Here is a 25,522-nt window from a genome sequence, read left to right as displayed (position 1 = left end):
ATGCCCTTTCTTAATGTCTTTCTCCTGCTCCAACAGCTGACAGGACTGTCAGAACAAGCCTCACCTATTCCTGTTATTCCACTCTTCATGGTTTGATAATTAATAGTGATATTGGTAATTCACTACAGTTACCTGGGAAAACATGCTCATGGTGTATTTTAAACACACAGGTACTGTATTTAAATTACCTCTTTTCAGGTATCCATGTCCTTGCTTCTCCATACGCTAAAAAGTCTAGAAGCTCATTTAAGAGACTCTGCTCCTTTCTTGGAATCAGAATTCCAATGCGATTTGCCCCCTAATCTGTCTCCAAACAATTGTGAAGTTTCAGAAGTCAAAATATGCAATGATCTGGTGTGTGATGTGCACTTTTGGAGTGACGCGCTCCTGAGACCCTTAGTAAGAATGCTGTGCATGTTCACTTTTAGAGTAGCATCACAAGAAGCCTTTAATAGAAAAACAACTCCAGCAACTCCAGGTGTTCTGAGAAGTGAGAGAGAAGCCCTGGGAGAATTTTTTTTTAAAACAACTCAAAAAGTTATTTGTCTATGAAGAGGTAACTCAGACATCACCTTTGAAAAGTACCTCAGATATCAGCGCGAGATAGAATTGTAGAGAATATTTTTTTGGTGGGGCAGTGGTGAGTGATTTGGATGGTGGTATGTGGAGTATAGCAAGACAAAGAAGATTTCTATAATTCTGAAGTGTTGTTTTGCACTCTAACCCCCTTAGAACATAACATAAGAAAGGCCATACTGGGTCAGACCAAAGATCCATCTAGCCCAGTATCCTGTGTTCCGACAGTGGCCAGCGCCAGGTGCTTCAGAGGGAATGAACAGAACAGGGCAGTTAGAGTGATCCATCCCATCATCCAGTCCCAGCTTCTGGCAGTCTAAACTGTTGTTTAGGGACACCCAGAGTATGGGGTTGTATCCCTGACCATCTTGGCTAATAGCCATTGATGGACCTATACTCCATGAACTTATCGAATTCCTTTTTTGAACCCAGTTATACTTTTAGACTTCACAACATCTGGCAACAAGTTCCACAGGTTGACTGCGCTTTGTGTGAAAAAGTACTTCCTTATGTCAGTTTTAAACCAGTGGCCTATTAAATTAATTGGGTGACCCCTGGTCCTTGTGTTTCATGAAGGGGTAACTAATACTTCCCTATTCACCTGCTCCACACCATTTGTGATTTTATAGACAGCTATCATATTCCCCCTTAGTCATCTCTTTTCTAAGATGAACAGTTACAGTCAGCTGCTGCCTGGGTGCTCCCCAGGGCCAGTGCAGCTTAGGGCTGCCCGAGCAGCAGCTGGCCCCGGGGGATCAGCCGCACCGGCTGCTGCGGAAGTCACAGAGGTCGTGGAAAGCCACGGAATCTGTGACTTCCGCAACCTCCGTGACAGAATTGCAGCCTTAGTTATGGGCAGAAATATTTGATGAATACTCTATGGTAGTATATACTGTTTCTGATGCAATGAACAAGGTTTTATGAAGGAGTACAAGACCTGTATTTTATGGCATGGAGATGAAAAGTATTTAACAATCTAAACAGGATATGCAAGAGTTCATTCTAGATGTACTTACAGGTGCTTTCTTGTCAATAGGTTTTATAACAAACTTTTTGTCATTGAAAGAGATGTTTCGGATTTCACTCCAGGGGAAGCCAATCTTTGGGGTCAATCTGAAAACAAAGACAGGTTTTAAAAGAAGCCAAGACACAAACCAAATGACAAGATGTGATTAATTGATCTTCTTTCCAGAATTTGAAACAATGTGCCATTACATCACTCCTCTGCAGGGGGGCCCTGAGCCACATACTCTAAACCAGACTAGACAACTTGAAATACTAAATAAAACACGAGAAAAACGTTTGCTCCTGCCCATGGGAAGATATGTCCCTCAACATCCCTTATCAAACTCAGCGGCTCTCCCTTTCCTAATTCAAAGTAACCAGCCTAGTGACGTGGTCATTAATGCAAGAGTGTGTGCGTTTGAATTTCAGAAGTGCTCAGGCCCCACAGCTCCATTTGACTACTGCAAGATCTGTTGTGTTCTCAGCACGTTTGACTGCCAGGCTCCTTTATTTAGGTATCTAACTATGGATTTAGGAGCCTTAATTTAGGCACCAGGTTTTGAAAATCTTGGCTTTAAAAAAAAAAAAAAAGTGTAATACTTTTTTCCCCCTTGCACTGAAGTATATAGGGCCCTTCCAAAACTATTAAACACTGTCTGGCATGATACAGCCTCAGAAGTTTACATCTATTTTTTGACTAATAAAATATACAATGGAACATATTTTTAATCTTTTAAGGCCCATGTTCTGTAAAGTATCCCTATTCAGGTCAGCACTTAAGCAAGTGGCTAAGTCCCATGATCATATGCTTAAAGAAGATTTTCTGAATTGGGGCCTAAATCCATAGCATGCTTATTAGAGACAGTTAAGGGAAGCAGACACCTCTTATATTTCTTTCCCTCCCCCAGATTATTGGAGAGACGGGAGACAAAAGTCTCTGTTTTGTTCTTGCCTGAGACCTGCACAAAGGACTTTGCCCAAAAGTCATACAGCAGAACTTTAAACCATGGGCTCTCTCATATGCTAACAGTCCTATGCAGTTCTTTGCCACTGGAAAACAGACCTGCAGTTAAAGCACAAACTGGTAGGCTAAAAGTCAATTTTAAACAAACAAGAATTCCTCCCAGCAATACAAACACTTCAGATTATTAAAACAAAAAAGTCCATATCTTAACTTTTCACTATTTGTGCCAACTACTTTTTGAATTTCTGAGCTTGGAAAAATAAGCTAAATCAAAAGAGAAATTACTAAATCTAATTCATTTCTAGTCCATTTCATTTTTAGGTTCTCATATGTCTGCCCAATACTGCAACATCCGTGTTCAGACACTGTTGGGGTACGTGCAGTTGTTTTTAAAAACCAGTTTTCATTAGCATTTGAAAAAGTTATTTTTGCAGTCTAAATTTTGAGCCAAAATCTGCTCAGTGTCCCTTTACAAGAAAGGGCCAGTGTAAAATTCGCTTTAGCTAGATGAAGTGACCAGCACACGTTTAATTGCTCTGTTCTAATTAAAATAGAGAATAAGATTCCATCTTGACAATTTAATGAAGCAAAGTGGAAGTGAAGCAATTAAGCTTGCAGAATTCCAGTGCTTGCTCAAAGGACAGCAGATTCTTACAAGTTCTATAGCACACTGCATGGTGGGGGGAAGGGGCTGTGCATGCGGTAATCCATCATTAAGATGACAAACAGTTTCAATGACTGAATGGAGATATCAAAGTACCGAAAAAAAACTCTTTAGTGTATTAGACATATTTAATGTTTAACAACTCCAGGTTACTACTTCTAATAACTGGAGTTTCTTCAAGATTATAAGCACTATACATGAGGAAGGGAAGGAAAGGAAAAGAGGCCCAGAGAAACAAGAGCTGGCAACTTAAGGCAAATTCGTCCAAGCCTTGTATCAAATGGTGGAAGCTACCTACCATTTAAACACAGGATTGTAGAAACACTGGGCCCAAGCCTACTTCCCAGCACCAGCCTTTAAACCAGTGCAAAAGTAAAATGAACACCTATTAAAATGTAGCATTTCTTAACCTTTCTGAATACACACACAGTAATTTGCTTGCCTAAGTTTTGATTTGGCAATAACTGCTCCAGTCTCCAAAATATTAAATTAAATGAGAAATCTAACACTAGCATGTAGTAATACAGTGCACTTGAGGTGGCACTGATACCTTGTGGAATAAATTCCAGATGTAGTACTGTATAATGGTAGTCTTCTCTCTCCCCCACCCCACATTTTAAATACTGTAGTAGAAATCAAGTTTTGGGGGACTGGTATTCACCCTTAAATAAATGTACTGACATATAGCACAGACTCCTGTATTTAATAAGCAGTAATGTCTTACTCAACAGTAAGAGTAAAATTTGCAAAATTTTCCCCAACCTCCCCCATCCCAATCCCAAAGCTCTGCCAGTGCATCCAGTCCTGATTTACTTACACCACGGTTTTTCCTAGTCTTGACATTATGTGCTCAAAAGATCCAATTGCATAGTACCAAAAAAGTTGAAGAAAACAAATCATTTGGCCTAACTTTTTGTTTTGTTTTGTAAGTTTTTCTACATAATTCTCTTTCAGAGGTCATGATTACATATTGCCTGGTTATGCAGCTCGAAAAACCTGTTTGTGTGACCATGGTTACACAGTGAAACCAGTAATTCAAGAAATAAAGAAAGGTAGTTTCACTCATGTAATATCTCATGTGACACTCCTTGTTTTCTGGGTGACGGCACACATTAACACAGCAAAGAGAAATGCGTTCTTTTCCTCTGCAGTCCTAACAGGAATCCCAAACAGTTCCCATTAATGCTACATCTCAACTGTCATTTTAGACCCAGATTTACTGTCCACCCCCTATGGTCCTGTTGCTACCCTACTATTATTAGGGCTTATAATTTACATTAGAAATTCAGAGAAATGAAGCCAAGACTAGGAGCCTAAGTCCTTGACACAGAATCCTTCATTTCAAACTTCCTCGTATTTCACCTTGCTGCACTTTGGGCCTGTGCTTCATTTTTTAGAGTCCAGCAAAGTGAGATACACACAAACAGGACTCATTTCCTTTTAAACTTTATTCTTCTTTAATCTTCAGTCTACTTCTCAGCCTTCTTTTCCCCCCTCTCATACTCCATTATTAGTGAGCCCACAACTACTGAAAGGATTGGTCGCAACTACGGACACACTAAAAGAATGCACTCTAATTAGCTCTTATGTTATTGGCAACTGCGTTTAACACTCATCCCTGAAAAAGGCAGTTCCTGGGAGTGCATAATGAGAATCTGGTCTCTAGATTCTTACGCTGCAACCACTACTGTGGTGTCTGATCCCCTAACTTTGGACAATGTTGATATTTCCCTAAAATAATTCTTTAGGGCCTGATTTTACAGCTGTTTACGGAAATGGAAGTTAACAGTGCTGGCAGTTTAGTACCATGATTTCATGCACTACATTTACAGAGCTGTTATAAACATAATTTCAAGTTTCCTACATGCTGGTGCATAGCCTAAGAGGAAAGCAGTCACATTGTGAGGGAAAGAAGAGGCAAATCAGGATTCACGTGAAATACAAGCCTTGTCCTGCCTCCCAACACAAACTTTACCCCGTGGCTATCCAAACTTAGGTGACATTCACCAAGCAAGCACTAATTTTAGTGATTTAAAGTTCTTTGGGCTCCAGCACCAGCCCATTGTCCTTTGGAGGGATCAGGCACACACCACACACACACTTACTTATCATCCTTCTCATAAATATTCAGGCCCAGTGCATCTACTCCCAGCCACAAGTCTGTTCCTTTCTTATTCTTGATTTCAAAGTAGTTGATTCCATACATCTCCAAGTCTTGGGCAATCTTTAGATATTCCAGCATTGCATTCTCTCTGGTTGAAGTGGGAAGAAGAAGAAGAAAAACAAACCAACAAAAAAAACGGTATAAATATATACATAAGATAACCAACTGCTTTGAAATTACAAGTCAAAGCTAGTGGAAGCAACATCTGTGCAAGTGGGATAACAAGAGGAGTTGCTTCTGGGACAGATAGTTTGCTCTTAACTCCAGTTCTGATGCTTGGGCTCAGGAGAAGTCCTGAATGTGTTTTAGTTTATTATTGAACAGAATAATACATTCTTGTTTAGTTAAACCCTAAATCATGACTTCTCAGTCAGTAGCATTCATCTGTCATGGTGTGGGGAGGGGACAACCAACAAACATGTGGACAATGGAAGAATGTAACACCTGACTTTCCATTCTACAAGCCTAACTGTATTTTGTTTTAAAGGCACTTTCAATAAGCCTTCGACATGAATGTTTCAGAAGGTTGTATTCATTCACTGAGGTCTTCTCCATGTATGCCAGCATTCATGTCATCTTAACTTTTATGAACATCAGAGTAGTCCAGGCCGACCTACAGGTTTGTTAATCGGATTGGAAATGCATTGAGCTTGGCTGCAGTACACTTTACAAAACTGGTTTCCAATTCTACTGAATTTTCACGTTATTCCATGCTGGATTGCAAAATAAGTGTTAGCTATTTCCAGGTCCAATTACTTTGAGATTCCACTTTAAAAATACGTAATAAAACTGCATGCTTAAGGAGATTAACAGAACAAATCAAGATGACCTAGATACAGCCCAATAGAGGTACTCACTTGAGCATTCCACCATGTTCAGCATGCCAGACCTGAATCCGTTCTTCCCACTGCTCTCTGGAAAGTTTGTGCTGGTCCATTACTCTGATACATGGAAGGAAGTTAGAAGTATTAGGTTACTTGTTCTGCTGCATATAGTTGCAATATTTAACTTTGCTATGCATTTATATTTATGTCACTTTTCCCCCACTCTTGTGATCTGCAGATAAAGCTGTTTTAAGATTACTGCTGTAGCATTTCTGAACAAAATTGGTATCCCTCTACAGGAAGTGCACGTGTGCTGCTGAAATGAACCTCACAAAAAGCCTAAATGCCCCCGCACCTCACCCCTTCAGCCAGGAACAAATGCCTTTAGGAGAAGGACTAGTTCATGAAGTGGAACATAGGTAATTGCCCATCTCTCCCCAGCAAGAACCCCTGGCTGTCACTGACTAAGGCCACAGTCTCATTCCACAAGGGCATGAAGGTAGAACACATGACCCCTTGACCAAGTGGAACAGTTTATGGAAAGAAAAACGCACACCACTGAGACAGTTGGAGGAGTGAGTTAAAAAAAGAAGTTCATTTCTGCAGCTGGAGAGTGTGTCATTGGGATAATTTGATTTTAAAAATTAACGACGTGCAAACAGAACTTCTCCAGGGGCAGGGATGTTCATAATGGCAATCTGCTGTTCCCCACTCAAAACCTGCTTACAGTTGCTAGTGCTTAGGCTTTGGGGGAGAGGGGGATCCAAACTAACTGAAAGAAGTAAAAATATTCCCTTATCTATTTTCTGATGAAGTATTGAGTAGTGCTCTCCAGTCATGCGCATGCAGCCTGGATGGAACAGAGGACAATGAGATGCAGAGGCTTTAACTTTTGAAGTGTCATGCCTTCTGATCATACCATTTTTTGAGGGAGTTCAAATAAGTGGAATACACTGGAAGACTTAGGGCAGCTTTACCCTTTTATTTTAAAGCACTCACCGTTGAGGGATCAGGCGTTCTGAACTGAGGTACCCAGACTTGTGTAATTCTTTATTGTAGTCTCCAAATTTGGCTTGCACAGCATAGGAGCCAAGAAGAACTGCTGTTTCAGGTGGGCAGTAGATCTCATCGCTGAGGATCCCTTCCTTCACTTGCAGGAAGAACAGCTTCTGGGTGATGTCCTGGATCAGCTCCTCAGACACATCTTCAGGGAAGAACTTGGCACGGAATTTGAACTGGAGGGGATTTTCCTTTTTGACTTCCTGAGCAGAGACCTGAGACAAAACAAACACACAGACCCAAAAACTGAGCAGATGGCTAACTGACAATAGGAGATGTTTCTTTCACAAAGAAAGGGTTTTGGGGGTGTTCTAGTATAGGTTTACAGACAAGATTACTTCAGGAATTTACTGTCAATATGGCCCAACTCTGCAACAAATTCCTGCACCAACATGGGATCCCTTTCAAATCCATGTGCACCTATGTAAGTGCCAGGGTCCACCCATGAGGCATTCATTGTAGGATCACTCCTACGATAGCACAAAATTTAACATACAGTTAATCCAAAGAGCAGCCTGTTTCGTTACAAGAAAAAAGGCAAAGACAGTATCCTTCTAACACTCCCTATCAACTCCTTTCACTAGATAGTGGGGGCAAATGGATACTATTTCAAAGGGAAACACATACCTCAGACTGATCTATACTCCATGCCAGATGGTTTTGTGGGGGTGGGGGGGGGGGGAGGAGAGGGAGAGACTAGAAGGAAAATGAAGTTCTGTTTACATTTTAAGCAACAAACAGAAGACCATCCCAAACTATGGCCCATGGAACCGCAGGTGTTCCATGTGATCAGTCCATTGCTTCAGAATGCTGGCTCTCCTCCTTACTCCCAGCTGCTAAACAGCATGAAAACTTTAATACTCTTTATGCATCTCATGTGGAAAAATACTCAAAAAAACATTTGCTGTAGTTTCCATAAATGTGTCACGACTGAGAAGTGCACAGTCTGACCTACTGGAGAACCCAGTTGCATGGACAACTTCCTGTTCCTATGCTGGGTTTACAGAGAAGCCATGAACTGATCAGGACTCCCGGCATTCTGTCAGAGTCCAGGACTGGAGTCCTCTGTTAGGGTTCAGCTTCTATCCCAGCAACTGTTCGCCGGTCCCCAGATGGCAGGTTGGAATTTACTAGCTCTTAAGAGGCCAGTGGACCAGGGTTTAAGACCCGCAGTCCCGGATAATATGGGAGCAGAGACTGCCACAATAAACTCTGTATATTCAGGAACACAAGAATTGCCATACTGGGTCAGACCAGTGATCTGTCCAGTTCCTTGTCTGACAGTGACCAGCACCAGACACCTCAGAGAAAGGTACAAGAAACTTCACAGTTGGCAGATGTGGAATAATCTGTCTGCTCACCAAGGGCTCATCTTAATCCCCAACACATCTGAAAACCACTGAACAAAGAGTACATTAAATTACAGCATAATACTTTTTAAAATCTAGAAATGAACCATCTATTCTAATGAGCCTGGCAACTAATTCTATACTAGCATGAAAGATTAAGCACCATAAATTAGCAGGTTCCACTAAGAGAAATAAAAATAGCTGCTTATTTTGTGGAAAGCCCTGATGTGCTGGGGCTAGACTCAAGGTACACCCTGCTAAAGTGATTGCAAACAGCTCTATCACATTTATACACCACAGACTGCCAATATGCATGCACAGGGATGGGAGTGAACTCCAGTTTGCTAGACCATTGTTCACAGGATTCCTGCCACCCTAAGTCAGCTGGTTCTCTTAAAAAAAGCCACAAACATGGAGCTGTAGGAAATTAACAGCAGCATCTACAGGACTGACATCAGCAATTGATATCACAACATGACTCTTACAACAAAAGTTAGCCTCTTTTCAATATTTAACCCAAAACAGCAATTACCTTTTTATCAAGTTTCAGCCAAGTCGGAAATCCTTTGTTGTCCATATACTGAAGACCAAAGTACCATACTTCACGCAAGCCTATTGTCTTAACCACCTGAAACAAAATAAAATAAGAGTTAATATACCTGTAAAATGTCATTTGGACCATCAGCTCTCTTCGTTGAACACCGCCCACCCACCCACCCACCCACCCACAACTAATTAATGTTCTAACAGGCCTCCCTTCTTCCCATCCACCCAAGGTTGCCAGCTTCAGGACCTCCAGTTGCAGCCCCTGACTGCTGAGCTAGTCCAGCCAAAAATCAGATCTCCCAGACAGGAAAGTAAACAGCAGGAGGTAACAGAGCATTAGCTGCATATTTCTACTCCCAAAAAGGAGGGTGAGAAGTGACTGATGGAAGGCCTACCGTCTGTGTGTGGCGGATGGATTTGTGCTTCATGATGCTACTCAAGCAGAATTGCTTGAGCTAAGGCACTTCAAAAGATGTGTTGGTTGGAAGAAGGGAAAGGAGAGTTTGCAATTGTATCTGGAGCCAGTGGATACCATTATTTTGAAGAATCAAAATGATGAAATTATAAAAGAAACCCCTCTCCAAGGCTTCAGCTTTGCTGCAAAAAAAGGTGCATTTTTACCGTGGGAAATTAAAACACTAAAATCCTTGTGGAGACAAGGCATGGGCAGTTTCTCTGTGAGGTAGTTAGGTGAGGTCAGCCCTATACCTCTGCCTGTGGTTGAGGTCACTGTAAACACTACAAGTGCCTTGTCTCCACTAGGGTTTTAGGGCTTGCCTACACATAGGGTAGTTCTTGAGTAACAGTATGTGTGGACACTTATCTGGAATAAGAACACCTCGTTCCAGTGGGTTAAGCTAAACAGCAATGAGAACAAGGTACTTTTATTTCAGATAAGGGTCCACATATGGAGTTACTCAGGAACAACCCCATGTGTAGACAAGCCATTGCAGTGGAATAGCTAACAGGTGTTATCCCACAGTAGCGCACACAGCCCTCTTGACAGCAAAGCAAGCTTAAATGTAAATGCGGATACAGTACTTTGCACCAACTAGAAGCACCTCTAGATACTTCTATTACAGTAGCATCTAGAAGTACAATCCCCATTGTGTTGGACAGCTGAAACTATCAGGTAGTCCCTTCCCTGAAGATTTTACAATCTAAACAGACAGATGGTGGGAACTTTTGGGAAAGGGGGAGCCTATACAAGAAGGATGGGCTCCACCTAAACCAAAATGGAACCCGATTACTGGCACGTAAAATTAAAAAGGTCAGAGCAGTTTTTCAACAAAGGGCTGGGGGAAAGCCAACAGGTGTGGAGGAACACGTGGTTCGGAAAGAGACATCCCTTAGGGGAGGATCTATTAATGGAGATTCTCTATGTCCTAGTAAGGAGGAGAGGATGCAAGATAATAAAATACAAGTAGGATCTAATGAGAAACAGTCAAATGAAAAAGAGGGGGGAAAAAATGAGTCCCAATTACATCATGTAATGGCAGACGGCTAAAAATGTCAAGTTTTTAAAGTGCTTATACACAAATGCTAGAAGTCTAAATAATAAGATGGGTGAACTAGAGTGCCTCTTATTAAATGAGGATATTGATATAATAGGCGTCACAGAAACTTGGTGGAATGATGATAATCAATGGGACACAGTAATACCAGGGTACAAAATATATCTGAAGGACAGAACAGGTTGTGCTGGTAGGGGGGTGGCACTATATGCGAAAGAAAGCATAGAATCAAATGAAGTAAAAATCTTAAGTGAACCAAACTGTATCATAGAATCTCTATGGATAGTAATTCCACGCTCAAACAAGAATATAGCAGTAGGGATATGTTACCAACCACCTGACCAGGATGGTGATAATGACTGAAATGTTCAGAGACATTTGAGAGGCTATAAAAATAAAAACTCAATAATAATGGGGGGTTTCAACGATCCCCATATTGGCTGGAAAAAGAACAAGAGTACTTGTGGCACTTTACAGACTAACAAATTTATTGGAGCATAAGCTTTCGTGGGCTACAGCCCACTTCTTCGGATGCATATAGAGTGGAACATATATTGAGGAGATATATATACACACATACAGAGAGCATGAACAGGTGGGAGTTGTCTTACCAATTAAGTAAGAGAAAAAAAAAAAAAATATATATATATATATATATATATATATATTCCACTCTATATGCATATATAGATGGCATATATCACATTGGTAGATGTGCAGGTGAATGAGCCCCTGATGGTATGGCTTATGTGATTAGGTCCTATGATGATGTCACTTCAATAGATATGTGGACAGAGTTGGCATCGGGCTTTGTTACAAGGATAGGTTCCTGGGTCAGTGTTTTTGTTCAGTGATGTGTGGTTGCTGGTGAGTATTTGCTTTAGGTTGGGGGGTTGTCTGTAAGCGAGGACAGGTCTGTCTCCCAAGATCTGTGAGAGAGTGAGCGATCATCTTTCAGGATAGCGTGTAGATCTTTGATGATGATCAGGACTAGATGGTATTCACCCAAGAGTTCTGAAGGAACTCAAATATGAAATTGCAGAACTACTAACTGTAGTTTCTAACCTATCATTTAAATCAGCTTTTGTACCAAATGACTGGAGGATAGCTAATGTGATGCCAATTTTTAAAAAGGGCCTCCAGAGGTGATCTCAGCAATTACAGGCCAGTACACCTGACTTCAGTACCAGACAAACTGGTTGAAACTATAGTAAAGAATAATATTGTCAGACACATAGATTAACATAATTTGTTGGGGGAATAGTCAACATGGTTTTTGTAAAGGGAAATCATGCCTCAAATAGAATTCTTTAAGGGGTCAACAAGCATGTGGACAAGGGGGATCCAGTGGGTATAGTGTACTTAGATTTAAAAAAAAAAAAATCTTGACAAGGTCCCTCACCAAAGGCTCTTAAGCAAAGTAAGCTGTCATGGGAAAAGAGGGAAGGTCCTTTCATAGATCGGTAACTGGTTAAAAGATAGGAAACAAAGGGTAGGAATAAATGGTCAGTTTTCAGAATGGAGAGAGGTAAATAGTGGTGTCCCGCAGGGGTCTGTATGGGGACCAGTCCTATTCAACATATTCAGAAAGGATCTGGAAAAAGGGGTAAACCGTGAGGTGGCAAATTTGCAGATGATACAAAACTAATCAAGATAGTTAAGTCCCAGTCAGACTGCGAAGAGCTACAAAAGGATCTCACAAAACTGTGTGACTGGGCAACAAAGTGGCAGATGAAATTCAATGTTGATAAATGCAAAGTAACGCACACTGGAAAACATAATCCCAACTATACATATAAAATGATGGGGTCTAAATTAGCTGTTACCATTCAAAAAAAGAGACCTTGGCGTCATTGTGACTAGTTCCCTGAAAACATCCACTCAATGTGCAGCAGCAGTCAAAAAGGCTAACAGAATGTGGGGAATCATTAAGAAAGGGATAGATGATAGTAAGACAGAAAGTATCATATTGCCTCTATATAAATCCATGGTACGCCCACATCATGAATATTGCGTGCAGATGTGGTCGCCCATCTCAAAAAAAGATTATCTTGGAATTGGAGAAGGTTCAGAAAAGGGCAACAAAAATGATTAGGGGTATGAACTGGCTGCCATATGAGGAGAGATTTATAAAACCGGGACTTTTCAGGCTTGGAAAAGAGACGACTAAGCAGGGATAGGATGGAGGTCTATAAAATCGTGACTGGTGTGGAGAACGTAAATAAGGAAGGATTATTTACTCCTTCTCATAACACAAGAACTAGGAGTCACCAAATGACATTAATAGGCAGCAGGTTTAAAACAAACAAAAGGAAATTTTTTCTCCACACAATGCACAGTCAACCTGTGGGACTCCTTGCCAGAGGATATTGTGAAGGCCAAGACTATAATAGGATTCAAAAAAGAACTAGATAAATTCATAGAGGATAGGTCCATCAATGGCTATTAGCCAGGATGGGCAGGGAAGGCGTCCCAGGCATCTGTTTGCCAGAAGCTGGGAATGGGCGACAGGGGATGGATCACTTGATTATTTGTTCTGCTCATTCCCTCTGGGGCACCTGGCATTGGCCACTGTCGGAAGACAGGATACTGGGCTATATGGACCTTAGTCTGACCCAATATGACCGTTCTTACGAACAAACACTGTTTGAGGAGTGGGAAACTCCCACAAGAACTGTAGTAAGGTATATGTTACTGAGAATGTTAGTGTACTCAAACCATTTGAAAGCGAAGAGCTTAGAAAATCCTTTATAATACATCAAAAATAGTATATGAACCTCTCTTAAGGATCAAATTAGTGTTATATTGTAACTGGTACCATCTTAAAATCATGTAATCTGTGAACTGCAGATATGCTGGTTTCTCTGGTCAAAAAAGGTGACACCACAAATGCCAGAAAGAGATTTGAGATTTAGACCAGGACAGCATTTTTATTTTCCTTCCCTTGTTTATGGTACTTGTGATGCCACTCAGGGCACAGAGGCCAAGATGTTTGCAGCTCAGATTTCTCAGGAGTGTAGGAAAGTAGTTTCATTAATGCTCCACTAACTGTGTTTTTATAAAAGTCAAATTCATGCAAACATCTTGTTCAGAGTCCAAAAACTTCCTCTCCTCAGAGCACTTACCTGACCTTCACGTCACAGTTTGCTTTCCTTGAATTTAGTACCCAATGAGCCAGAAGCTGGCAGTTAGCATGTGAGAATGCCTTTAAAAAACCCCAGCAACTATGTTGATTACCACTCTGGGGGGGTTACAGTTTCAGTGGCCATGGCTGATTAGTGATAGACAATCTGTAAGTTACAGCAATGCACATGACTCAAGGGAAACTGGAATTCAAAGGAGAGGTTACACAGAGGAATTACAAGCTAGATGCCCTACTCAAGAACATAAAGGTCATCTCACACACCTGTGGGGGCTATTTCCCACTTGTTAGAAGTGTACCTATTTAAAAAAAAAAAAAAAAAAAAAAAAAAGGAGGAGGAGGAGGAATATGCTCTTGCACAACTCAGAATGCGGTCCATACGATTCTTGTGCCCTACTTTGGCTGGCTCATAAGTGAAATGCTAATTTTACTAAAAATAGACTTTAGGTCAAAACAAATCTTATGTTGTCATCAGAACATAACAAAAATCCGGGGTTTTGGAAAGTGGTGGGTGGTAAGAGGAACACACCTCAACTAGCAACTGGTACTTGACTAAAATCCCTCCTCCTTCCCAGCTGCAGAATTGGTTTGTTCCATCACAAGAAGCCTGAGAGGTTCCTGAGGTCTAGGTATATTCTGAAGAGAGGGAAATTGAGCTTTACTCCAAACTCTCTGGCAGGGAGATAATGGTGACAAGAATGCCAACGCTCAAAATTCATTCTGCTGCACAAAGCCCAGTTCTCGTGATTTTATGGCAAGTGTCATGGTTTGAGGTTTTTATTAAAGTCCCAACTGTTGCACTCCAGAAAATCTCAAGTTTAATTGAAAAAATATAGTTTTCTAGTCTGCAGAAGCTTAAAAAAAAAAAGAGCCCTCAAGTCTTCAAAGTCAGATTTTAAAATGCATTTAGGTGCCTAACTCCTATTTCAATGGAAGTTAGGCTCCCACAAACTTAAAAATCTGCCTCCAGCAACAGAGGACAAAGAAGCCTCATTTTTTTTAAAATCTCATGCATTTTGAGATTTGAATCAGGATTTAACTAAGTGGGGATGGTAATACAGAAAACCTAGATCAAACCACAAAATCCAGTAACTGGATACATGCATCAGCTCACCATTGAGACCTTTAGATACAACTTAAAAAAAAAAAAATGATTCCCATTGTCAAGATGGCAAGTAAAGGGTACTGAAGCAGCAAATTCTAGAGTCTCATATCTATTCCAGATGGAGTAAGATGCCTGGTAATCCTATGAAAGCCAACTAACAGCAGCATGCCAATTAAAAGGCAGAAGATGAAAAAATAAGGCCACATTCTAAAGCTATTTTTATTGCCTACAGCACAGTCACACTGCAGGGCCTAATCCTACTGCTCGTATTTGATTGGTCTCTTAGGAAACACCATGGCAGCCAACAGGAATACTCCATGAGTTAAGCAACAGGATTTAGCTCATTTTTGCAATGATGAAGGACTTAAGCCTTATCTTCAGTGCAATTGAGCCAGTTTAAGTTAAAATCATATTCAACAGAACTATTTGAATCTACTCTCCAGCAAGGTTACAACTCATTTAAAAAGGCCTTTAAGTTCAAGGGTCATTTGGCTCTTTCCAGATCAAATAAAGCAATTGTACTACTCATTTAAAAAGTCAAGACACTACTTTAGCTGATAGCATATATTATTTAGTTTATTTGTAGGACAGGGGTAGTCAATAGGTGGACCACCTGCCAAATCTGGACCATCAGATGCCTTTGAAAGGACCCAGAAATTGTAGTTTTTTTTTTTTATTATTTTCCCTGGACCCTGACTATACCTTCACCAAGAAATTTGTAGCTTGACAAAAAATAATTGACTACCCCTGATGCAGGGATAACCTAGTTCACCTTGACAAGCTATTACAAATGGTCTACTTGACAGATGCTGCTCCCTGACCTCTGGGGATTGTGAAATGTTAACTCCAGGCACCACAATCAAGATAGATTTTCACAGATCACAAGAATGTGATACGCCATGATGGTCTGTGATTTTAACAAGTCATATAGAATTAACATGCGCTCACACTTTGCAATAGGTACTTAAAAAAATTACATGATGCGATATTTAAAAAATAAGAGATGGTATGTAGCTTTATAACCTAGTACTTTTCCAATTATTTTGTTTGTATTAAAGATATTTACTAGATGGGAGATCAGTCATTGATACGGATGGGACTAAGTTTTGGTTAACCGATGTTTGATCAGTGTGAATGTACAAACAGAATGACACAAACTGGACTAAGGATCTTCAGTTTAATCACAAAAATTGTTTGTTAATTAAGCCAGCAACTCTCAAAGTAGGTGTTGCCTTCCCAAGTGTATTCTCAGTTGTTTAAAGGAGGTGAGTGTGCCACCAACTTGATCCCATTCCATTACCCATAAGTTACCGTGCAGAAACTAGTGGCTGTTTTTGAAAGATTGTAGGAATCCAGGATTGTGAAACTCCTTGTGCTGTGGGAAAAGTATGAAGACCCTGAATATGAGCCTGATCTAAAAGGAAAGGGGTTGGAACATTCATAGGCTTAACTTTTTAAATAAAATAAACACACACCTTTACACAAGCCAGTGAAGTAGTTTCTAATTAAATAAAGGTTCAGAGGTCTGCCATACACACAGTAAGTTTGAAAACAGAGTTTGCTAGTAATCCGCAGAGCTTGCACTACATGTATTAGAGCCTGCTCATGCAAATTTAAATCTTACTTTGCTGCTTTCAGGTACATTTAGATTTATATGCTTGTTTGGGCTTGTCTACATAGGGAAGTTGTTTTGAATAGTGGAATAACTATAGCTATAACTTAATCTATCAGTTCCCCCATATAGACAAGCCTTTTGTATTACTGCAAGCAGAAAACCAACTGATGTTCGAAAGCCTGAAAATAGGCTACTGGGGTAATGAATTAGGCCAACTTAAGATGAATATTTGATGTTATACTTCCAGTGCTCTACATTCTAGTCTAGGAGGGTAGGGATATTTTCCCTTGTCTTTGATATTGTTAAACTTACAGATTTCAAAAGTCCTACTTAAAATGTTTACCAAAAAGGAAAAAGTGGTCTACATCTGTTTCTCTTCTAGAACATGGTGTATTTACATACACTTATACAGGAAGCATAACTTGAGAGAATAGCATACATTGTGGTTCCTTTCGGCAGAAGACTATTTAAAGTCCAATTCTGCTCCAGATAGTGATTCTAAACATGGGGGCGGGGAGAAAATCCATTCTCTCTGTGGATTTCTAGATAAAGTGTGCTGCCTCCTAAAATGAAGACGCCTTCTGACTGCCAGCCTGAAAGACTCTTATATCACAGCTGGAGTTATCGGTTTCCTTTCATACTCTCACATCACCAGCAGCGAGGGTTCTGCAGCCCAAGTTAGAGGTGTTCAATAAAGTGGTGGCTTTTGCCAGACTAGAAGTGCTCTTTAATCAAAACACTTCTTAAAACAAAGACACACACACACAAATTCACAGCCAGTCCACAGATTGTGACCTTAAATTGGAAATAAGCTGGTACATTAGTAATGGAAATTGGGTTCACAGTCACCTTTCCTTTTAAAGTCTCCCATTGCTGGGCAAAGGCTCACATAAATAATGGACTGATTGAGTAGTGATATTAAATCTCATGCTTCAGGATTTAAGCCAATCTAATTATTAGGGGTTAGGACAAGTGTGTGTGTGTGGGGGGGGAGGGCAGATTATCACACATCTGCCTAATGTAGGGTTTCTTGCCCCTTCCTCTAAGGCATCTGTTGCTGGACCCTACTGGAGACAGGATACTGAACTGGATGGATCCTGGGTCTGGCAAGTCTTACGTTCCTAGTTAGTTTCACTGTTTCTACACACCGAATGCAAAGTCAACAAAATGAAAGAGCAGGAAAATAATTACTCTCTAATCTTAGGTGTCACTTGCAATAGTAGAAAGTAACCCCCCCCCCCCCACACACACACACACAGAGTCTGAAGATTTTAAGTGGATGTTATCCCTTTACGGTAGTTTATTCTAGATTTTTTTTTTAAATGAATACTACTTTCTTTTTCTTACTTCATACAGAAAGCCTGCTTCTAGTCATTGCCTTGTTAAAATTGCCCCTTACATTGTGCTGTTGAGGAGTCCTTGGGAGCCAACTTCTGCATGGACTATGGCAAGATGTTGGTAGACTATAGCTTTATTCTGAATAGCAGCTATTGTCACAAAGCAGAGTGCCTCAGCAACCAGAAAAGATTCAGGTGTGGAAGTTTTAAAATAAAGATCAGTTTAAGTTTCAACCCCACCCCTTCAAAACATAAAAACCCGACAATCTCTCAATGCAGCTTTTCAATTAGACAGATGAATATTGCTGTTCACCTGTGGCCCCCAGAGCTAACTGGTTTCTGATGGGGAACTGATCCCCAACCCAACTCTTGTTCTTTTTAATTGTTTGATGAGAGATGGGAAGAGTTGCTGGAACAGAATATCATGATGGGATAAATGAGACTTTAAAAATAAGTATGTCTGCTTTGGATTACATCAACATACATTCTCCATAGACACGTGGACCTCCCCAGCCCTCTCAGTATTTCCCCCAATATAGAACAAGGTCTTGAGGGAAATTAAATGAGATCTTGTCATTTCAGTGTGAGATTTGCAAGACCTTGTTACCTTTCCAGCAACGGACACTGGAAGACCATGTCAGATTAAAGAGTTTTCTGTCCCAGCATACTATTTCATTGATATTTCATCCCAATCATATGGAAGACTGTTAAAAAGAACAGTGGGCAGGGGTGGGAAAGAAAGGTACTCCTAGGAATCTTGGTAGACGCGGTAAATCATTGTAAGCGGTAGTAGCCAACACTACTTTGCCACTCCTGTTATTTTTTAAATTTGTTTTAAGCTTATTTTTCACATCAAAGTTCAACTGTAGTTAAGAAATCTTGAGACTTTTCTGCCATTTATGCAAAAGCTAGCTATATTTAGTATACCACCACTCCGCTTGATTGTATTTCAAGATGGTATATCCATAGAAATAGAGTTAGATATTTGAAGAAGCATCTTAAAACAATCACTTCTGCCTGAAATATTTGACTTTCATCTATAGCAGGCAACATTAAAGATTGGGGATAAGATTTTTCAATAATTCCTAAATCATTTTTGAAAGTGAGCCTTTGGAACTTCTGAAAGTTATACCCTGAAAGATTGAAGTAAATATATTCTCCCCCTTCCTACTGCAACCCTCCTCTATTCTCTGCGTAGCAAGTCAAGCCAGATCTACAGGTAGCTACTGTAGCTAGGTCATACAACTAAATGCTGCTTTAATTAAAGTCATTTTATTGGAGATTTGGCAAACAGTCTATAGATTTCAAATCTAGCCCAGGTCTGTAGTGATCAAAAGAAATTAAAATTGCATCATTCTTACAATAAAATGTGATATTGCAAGTTAGCTTTCAAGTACAGCAGTGATTGCAAGTCAGACCAAAACAAAAGCTACTCAGACTATCTTTTCTATAAAAAAGGAATCCGCACAGTTCCCACAAGACTGAGTTGGCTCTGGCCAACTCTTGTCTGAAATGTCATTCAAAGCGTGTTGACAAAATTTGTATAAAGAATGCATGCTATTCAGCCAGTTCTGCCTACTTGAGCTGAAAGACAGACTACACAGCCTTTTGTTAAAAGGACCAGTAGAGGAGCAAAGAAAAACTGTTTGACCCAACTCATTCAACATTTTGTAAGAGACGTTAAGCTAATCTTGCCATTTTTGTGTACAGTTTTAGTCTCTCTTTCCAGGCAATATTAATGCTCTGTTGGCATACAGGAGTCTTTATGATTACAAACAAGTTCTCTTTCAAGCCAGAGCTGTGAATCTCTCTAATATATATAGAAGTACAGCTAGGTCTTTGTGAAAAGCAAGCCTAGGATAAATTAGGCCATTCTTGGCCTATTTCTGTTCTACCCAATCAATAAAAACTCTTGAGTATTTGTTACAGGCACAAAAAGAAGGTATAAAAAGGTTTACAAAAATGCCACTTGCCTCAATCCAATCACTGCCTCGTTCTTGTTCTGAGCCATAGCGGCCCCACCTCCCACTAGTGACATCAGAGATGAGCTCATGCTGTTTCTTTTAAACATATCCTCGGAGCAACAGCAAGAGGAGAGTTTGGCTGCCCATGTTCTTCAGTGCCTATAAGACCTGTGTGTTTCGAAGAACCCACTGACACCAGTGGTCAGCCTCTTTGCTTTGTCTTAATGCACAAGGTGGATGTGCCCTATAAAAAGCAGTTACACTTAATATGCAAAATGCCTGACTCTTCTGGGGTCCTGTTACTCTGCAGCCAACTCACAACATCTGTTCCTCAGTTTCCTCCTTGCTTCCCCATCTGTACAGAATGGTGATAATACCTTCCTTTGGCAATTGCCTTAAGACTTGAATCAAGAAGTGTTATTGTAGAAGTCCAAGGTGTTACAGCAATTCATGTGTGCAATATTTTAACCCAGATATTTAAAAAGATACCTGATGGAAGTAAGTGTGTTCATCATATTTATATAAATCAGTGGTCCCCAATCTTTTTCATCTAGCGGGTGCCAGACGACGAGCCACGGAGGACTGTGGCAGCGGACGAGCATCCACCCGAAATGCCGCTGACAAGCAGCGTCATCCAGAGGTGTCGCTGCCAAAAATCGGGGGCATTTCGGCGAATGCTCATCCACCGGCCAGTACGCGGGTGCACTTGGACGCCATGGTGCCCACGGGCACCACGTTGGGGACCCCGATATAAAGAGTAGAACCTCAGAGTTACAAACACATTGGGAATGGAGGTTGTAACTCTGAAGTATTCGTAACTCTGAACAAAAGGTTATGGTGGATCTTTCAAAAGTTTACAATCGAACATTGACTTAATACAACTTTACTGTGCAGAAGAAAAATGCTGCGTTTATCCATCTTAATTTAAATGAAACAAGCACAGAAACAGTTTCCTTACCTTGTGAAATCTATTTTTTTTTTAAACTTTCCCTTTTTTTTTTTTAGTAGTTTACGTTTAACAACGTATTGTACTTGCTTTTCTTATTTCCATCTCTCCTGCTGCCTGATTGCGTACTTTCGGTTCCAAATGAGCTAATGTGATTGACTGGTCAGTTTGTAACTCTGGTGTTCGTAACTGATGTTCTACTGTATATTCAGTTATTAAAAGAATTTGCCCTTAATACACAACCCTCATATTGTCATGTACACCTATATTAGGTCGACTTACAGCCACTGCAGTAATTACTGCGGAGTTCATATCCACACTACCCTCCTTCTGTCAGTGGTGCACATTCCACCGACTTAAGAGGGACCGTGTGGGGAGCGTGGAGCCAGGACCCCGTAGGCAGCCTGGCTCCCTGGGAAGAGGATTTTCTTGTCAATTTCACAGCTCTAGCCTGGAGCCATGAAATTGACAAGAATGACAGCCAACAGCTGACATAAGTAAAGCAGCATCTACATGGACAATGTCACCCTAATTATACCAATATAAGTCCTACGCCTCTGGTGGAGGTAGAGTTAGGCCTTGTCTACACTATAAAGTTTTGTTAGCAAAAGCGGCCTTTTGCTGACAAACAGGGGAGATGTACACACTACAAAGCTACTTTTGGTGGCAAAACTCTGCTGTTTTGCCAACAAAATAAAACCACCTCAATGAGAGGCATAAAGCTTTTGGCAGCAAAGTCAAAGTGACAAAGCATCAGAGTAGACACTGCTGTTTGTTTTGTCCACATAAGTAGCTTCCACCAGTATCCCACAATGCCTGCTGTAACTGCTCTGCTCACTATTTGGATCTCTGCTGTCCTGCAGGCATGCGCCCCTCCCCTTTCAAAGCTACCTGAAGTATCTGACAGCTGAGCATGCTGCTCCATTTGGAGAACAAAGAGCAAATTTAAATTTTATTAGAGAATATTTAAAAAATAAACAATACAGAAAATTTGAGGCGTCAGTTATTAACGTGGAATGCCCCTATTTTGCCCTGCACTTGGGGGGGGGGGGGAGAAGAGGACACCAGGGCCTGATGTGGGGGGAGTGTCCCCCTCCCCCTGCCTCAGGATAGGTCTTTCAGCCTGCTGTCTTCCCCGCCCCAGACACACCTCTCTCTCCCCCCCCACACCACCACCACACACACACTTCAGTCCTCAGCTGCTTTTTCAACCTAGTAGGATGTCCCTGGAGAAACCTGCATCACGTGACGCTATATGTGCCCCATGAGGCATTGCAAACCCTTCCCAAAGCACCCTGCAGCCAGTTGCACAGTGGGATAGCTACCCACAGTGCACTGCTCTGTGTCTATGCAAGAGCTGCTAGCATGGATGCCCTCTGCCGACACAAGGAGCTAGTGTGGATGTGCAACAGCGGTTTTAATTAAAGCGCTTTAAATTAAAGCGGAATAACTTTTGCTGACAAAACTTTGTGGTGTAGACAAGGCCCTATTATGTTGGTGTAGTGGAGCAGTTTTATTGGAGGGAGTAAGACTGTAGTGTGTACAATGATAGAGTTAGGTCAACATAAGCTTCCCTATGTTGATCTAACAGTGTACTGTAGCTCAGGGCTCATTCTACAGTATGTCCCTCTACATCAGTAGAAAGACAAAAGTCACTAATCTAGACAAGACATATCATCAGCTTAAGGTAAGACATTACCCACATGAAAGGGTTTTAAACAGCTCATTCTTCACAGGACAGCACATCAGCAATGGAAGAAACTAGCAAGGTGGCACAGTGAAACCTTTCCAGGATGCTCTACTATACCTCTGGCACCCAGAGAATGAAACTCAATATAAAGGGAAAGATTCATAATCACTTGGAAATGGGCTTCACTAGAGAAACGTGGGCCCCAGGGATACTAATCAGCCTCTCTCATACCCTTTGGAATATAAGCCATTAAAGTCATTACCATTGCCCCTTGATTCCAGGCTGTTATTGTCTCCTTCCCTTTGTAATCCCCTAGCAGGGACAGATGCCCAATATTTAAAGTCTCAGAGTGAGATTAATAATTATTAAATGACTGAGTAATTTCGTAAGATACTGCAACCTCACAGAAGGTGCACTGAGTTCTAGCAGAGGCTCATTATGGGGGAGATTATGTTCGTAAATGTGTTTATTGTGTTCACCATACTGAGAGGACAACCCATGAGCGTCTCTGCTGGAGAGAATAAGGCAAATATCAAGAGCAGTAAAGGCTGGATGAATGCACTAGTGGATATTTGACAGACATACCATTTATTTGTTAGTTATCTCTAACATAAAAAAAGTGGCCAATTATTATTATTATTATTTTTAAGGATCTTTGCTTATTTATTGTGGCCAAGTCCAAAGGCAACAGTCAGGCTTTAGAATACCCCATTCTGATATGCCCTGTACAAAGTCAGAAGAGAAACGGTTCATGACGTGAAGAAGCGCTTACAATCTACAATGGTTTCACACACATGCACAACTGACCTGGTCAAATAGCTGTTTGCCTGTAGTGTTAGGCTGGATGGCAAACTCCAGCTCCGCATCCATAGTGGTAACTCGAACATTGAGCTAAAGGGAAAATAAGAGTGATTTAAAAAATATTGAAAAACCATACAACCAGTGTGAACTATATGTATATTTCATAGAACCAGTACTGTACATGTTTTTAAGCATTATTTCCAATAAAAAAAATCTTAAAGGCATCATAGGCATCTTCACCTCACTGAGGAGGAGCATTAACAATGGCTCCAGTCTCTCGCTCTCTTTTAAAAATAAAAAGACTATTTACATTTTAGTGTATTCCTCAATTAGAGTTTTGCATTATCACATAGACAAAGTTAATTAAGGGCACTGACTTCACTGGCTTATCCAGATTGCTCCACAGGTTTTGTTACTCAGCCTGGAATTGGATTGGACTTCTGGTTAAATGAGAAAACATTTTAGTGTTGATTGCTTCTGAGCACAGCACATGGTGAGCAAGGACTGCATGCTGCATTTAAGACACCCCTTAATCCTAAAAGAATGTCATAATGACCAAATTAAATTTAGAAGTTTAAAATTATATGTTCAGCTCCCCTTTATGCTAGAGCTAGATTTAACATAAGGTTTTAAAGGTAAAAGGCAGTTGATTATTCTTCCAAGCCAATCAGCATTAATCTAATGAACGTCAATTATTATGCTTATAACTGATCTGCTGAGCATGTAAAAAGGCATTAAGGGAGGTTTAAGAACACTGTGGAACAAATATTTTAATAATAAATCTGATTAATTGTGTTTTTTCCAAAGGCAAAAGGAGAAAGGTGATCAAGTGTATAAAATAGAAAGGTCAGTACTGTATGCAGAATACTAGAGATATTTTACTAGTAACAAAGAAATTGTCTATTAATTTAAAAAAAAAAAAAAAAAAAAAAAAACCACACACACCAGGAAAGCAGCAACCAAGCCTGCAGGAAGGATCATAAGGAGCTGCACAGTAGTGGCAGCTCAGAAAAGGATTGTCTGAAGGTACGATACAACAATACTGTCACCTAAAAAGTACTGCACTTTGCACACCTCAGGAAGACTCCTCCCTCCATCCCCCAGGGTTGCAACATAAATATCGGTAAGGGAGAGGTAATAAACCATGAGAACAAGAACTTGAAACCACAGACAGTTTTGCTACACAAGATGAGGGATAGGGGATGTAATGCTCTCCTCTTCCTTCTTTGTTCCACCATTTGCTTCCTGTATAATCTGCATTTCTAAAATAACGCAAGGATATTTTTATTTGCCAGCCACATATTGTACAGGTTGGTGTATTTTTCCTCCTCTTTAGGGTGAAAAGATGGACACATCATTTTACGAATGCAACACTACAGAAAGCCAAAACTAACAGAACAGAAAAGTCTGCTATAGGTGACAAGTATCAGAGGGGTAGCCGTGTTAGTTTGAATCTGTAAAAAGCAACAGAGGGTCCTGTGGCACCTTTAAGACTAACAGAAGTATTGGGAGCATAAGCTTTCGTGGATAAGAACCTCACTTCTTCAGACTCAATACTTCTGATAGTCTTAAAGGTGCCACAGGACCCTCTGTTGCTATAGGTGAGGAACTTGTATACCAGTGACATTTCAAAATATTTTTAGACTGGGATTAAGAGGTGGAAGAGAAATATCTGCCCTTTTGCACAGTGTTTCAAGTTTAAATAGCTTTCAGCTACTTAAAAATAATGTAGATACTGGAGACCGCCCTTGAAAATTATAATTTATATATGAAACTACACTTATGTCAACTGTAAAATATTGGCAATAATAGTTTTAATGTATTTAATTACAAAATGGAACACCTTCAGGTTAAAACGTAAGACACTTTCAGTGAGTTACATAGGCTCCAAGAGTCATTAAAATAACAAGTTATTAGAAAAAAAAAAATCTCTCCATTCCTTCTTTCCAGTTATTTACCTATTGAAGAATCAACAGTTGCACAATTGTGTATCCGCCGTGGCCAAACCCTAGAAGCGGTCTGCTAGATGACCCAATGCCTTTAAGGGTTTGTTCAGATAAAATGATACTGTTTAAAAACAGTCAAGCATGAGAGAATTTTGCAGGTTCTAGATTTCTTTTCAACTGAATCTAAAAACTTTTCGAAAACTTCTTTTCCACCCTAGCTCTAGTATTTGCAGAGTTCTGGAATGCTTTAAAATATGAGACAGTACCCAATTTCCACACTTAAAAAAAAAAAAAAAAAAAAAAGAGTCTTT

The 25,522-nt window shown here is 40.4% G+C and overlaps 1 protein-coding gene across 2 annotated transcripts in view; it reads right to left on the bottom strand.

Moving 5' to 3' along the window:
• EZR (ezrin) overlaps positions 1-25,522 on the bottom strand; it is a 56,240-nt gene that overhangs the window by 9,948 nt on the left and 20,770 nt on the right. For both annotated transcript variants that reach the window (XM_034765304.1, XM_034765303.1), the window contains exons 3-8: positions 23,272-23,355; positions 9,138-9,233; positions 7,197-7,471; positions 6,231-6,314; positions 5,315-5,461; positions 1,593-1,689 (exon numbers count right to left, since the gene is read on the bottom strand). In XM_034765304.1, the coding sequence (XP_034621195.1) occupies positions 1,593-1,689; positions 5,315-5,461; positions 6,231-6,314; positions 7,197-7,471; positions 9,138-9,233; positions 23,272-23,355 (783 nt within the window). The remainder of the gene's footprint in view (positions 1-1,592; positions 1,690-5,314; positions 5,462-6,230; positions 6,315-7,196; positions 7,472-9,137; positions 9,234-23,271; positions 23,356-25,522) is intronic.

Source organism: Trachemys scripta, chromosome 3 (assembly GCF_013100865.1).
Source record: "Trachemys scripta elegans isolate TJP31775 chromosome 3, CAS_Tse_1.0, whole genome shotgun sequence".
NCBI lineage: Eukaryota > Metazoa > Chordata > Testudines > Emydidae > Trachemys > Trachemys scripta.
Note: the sequence above shows the minus strand (reverse complement) of the source record. Positions and strands in the feature narration are given on the sequence as shown.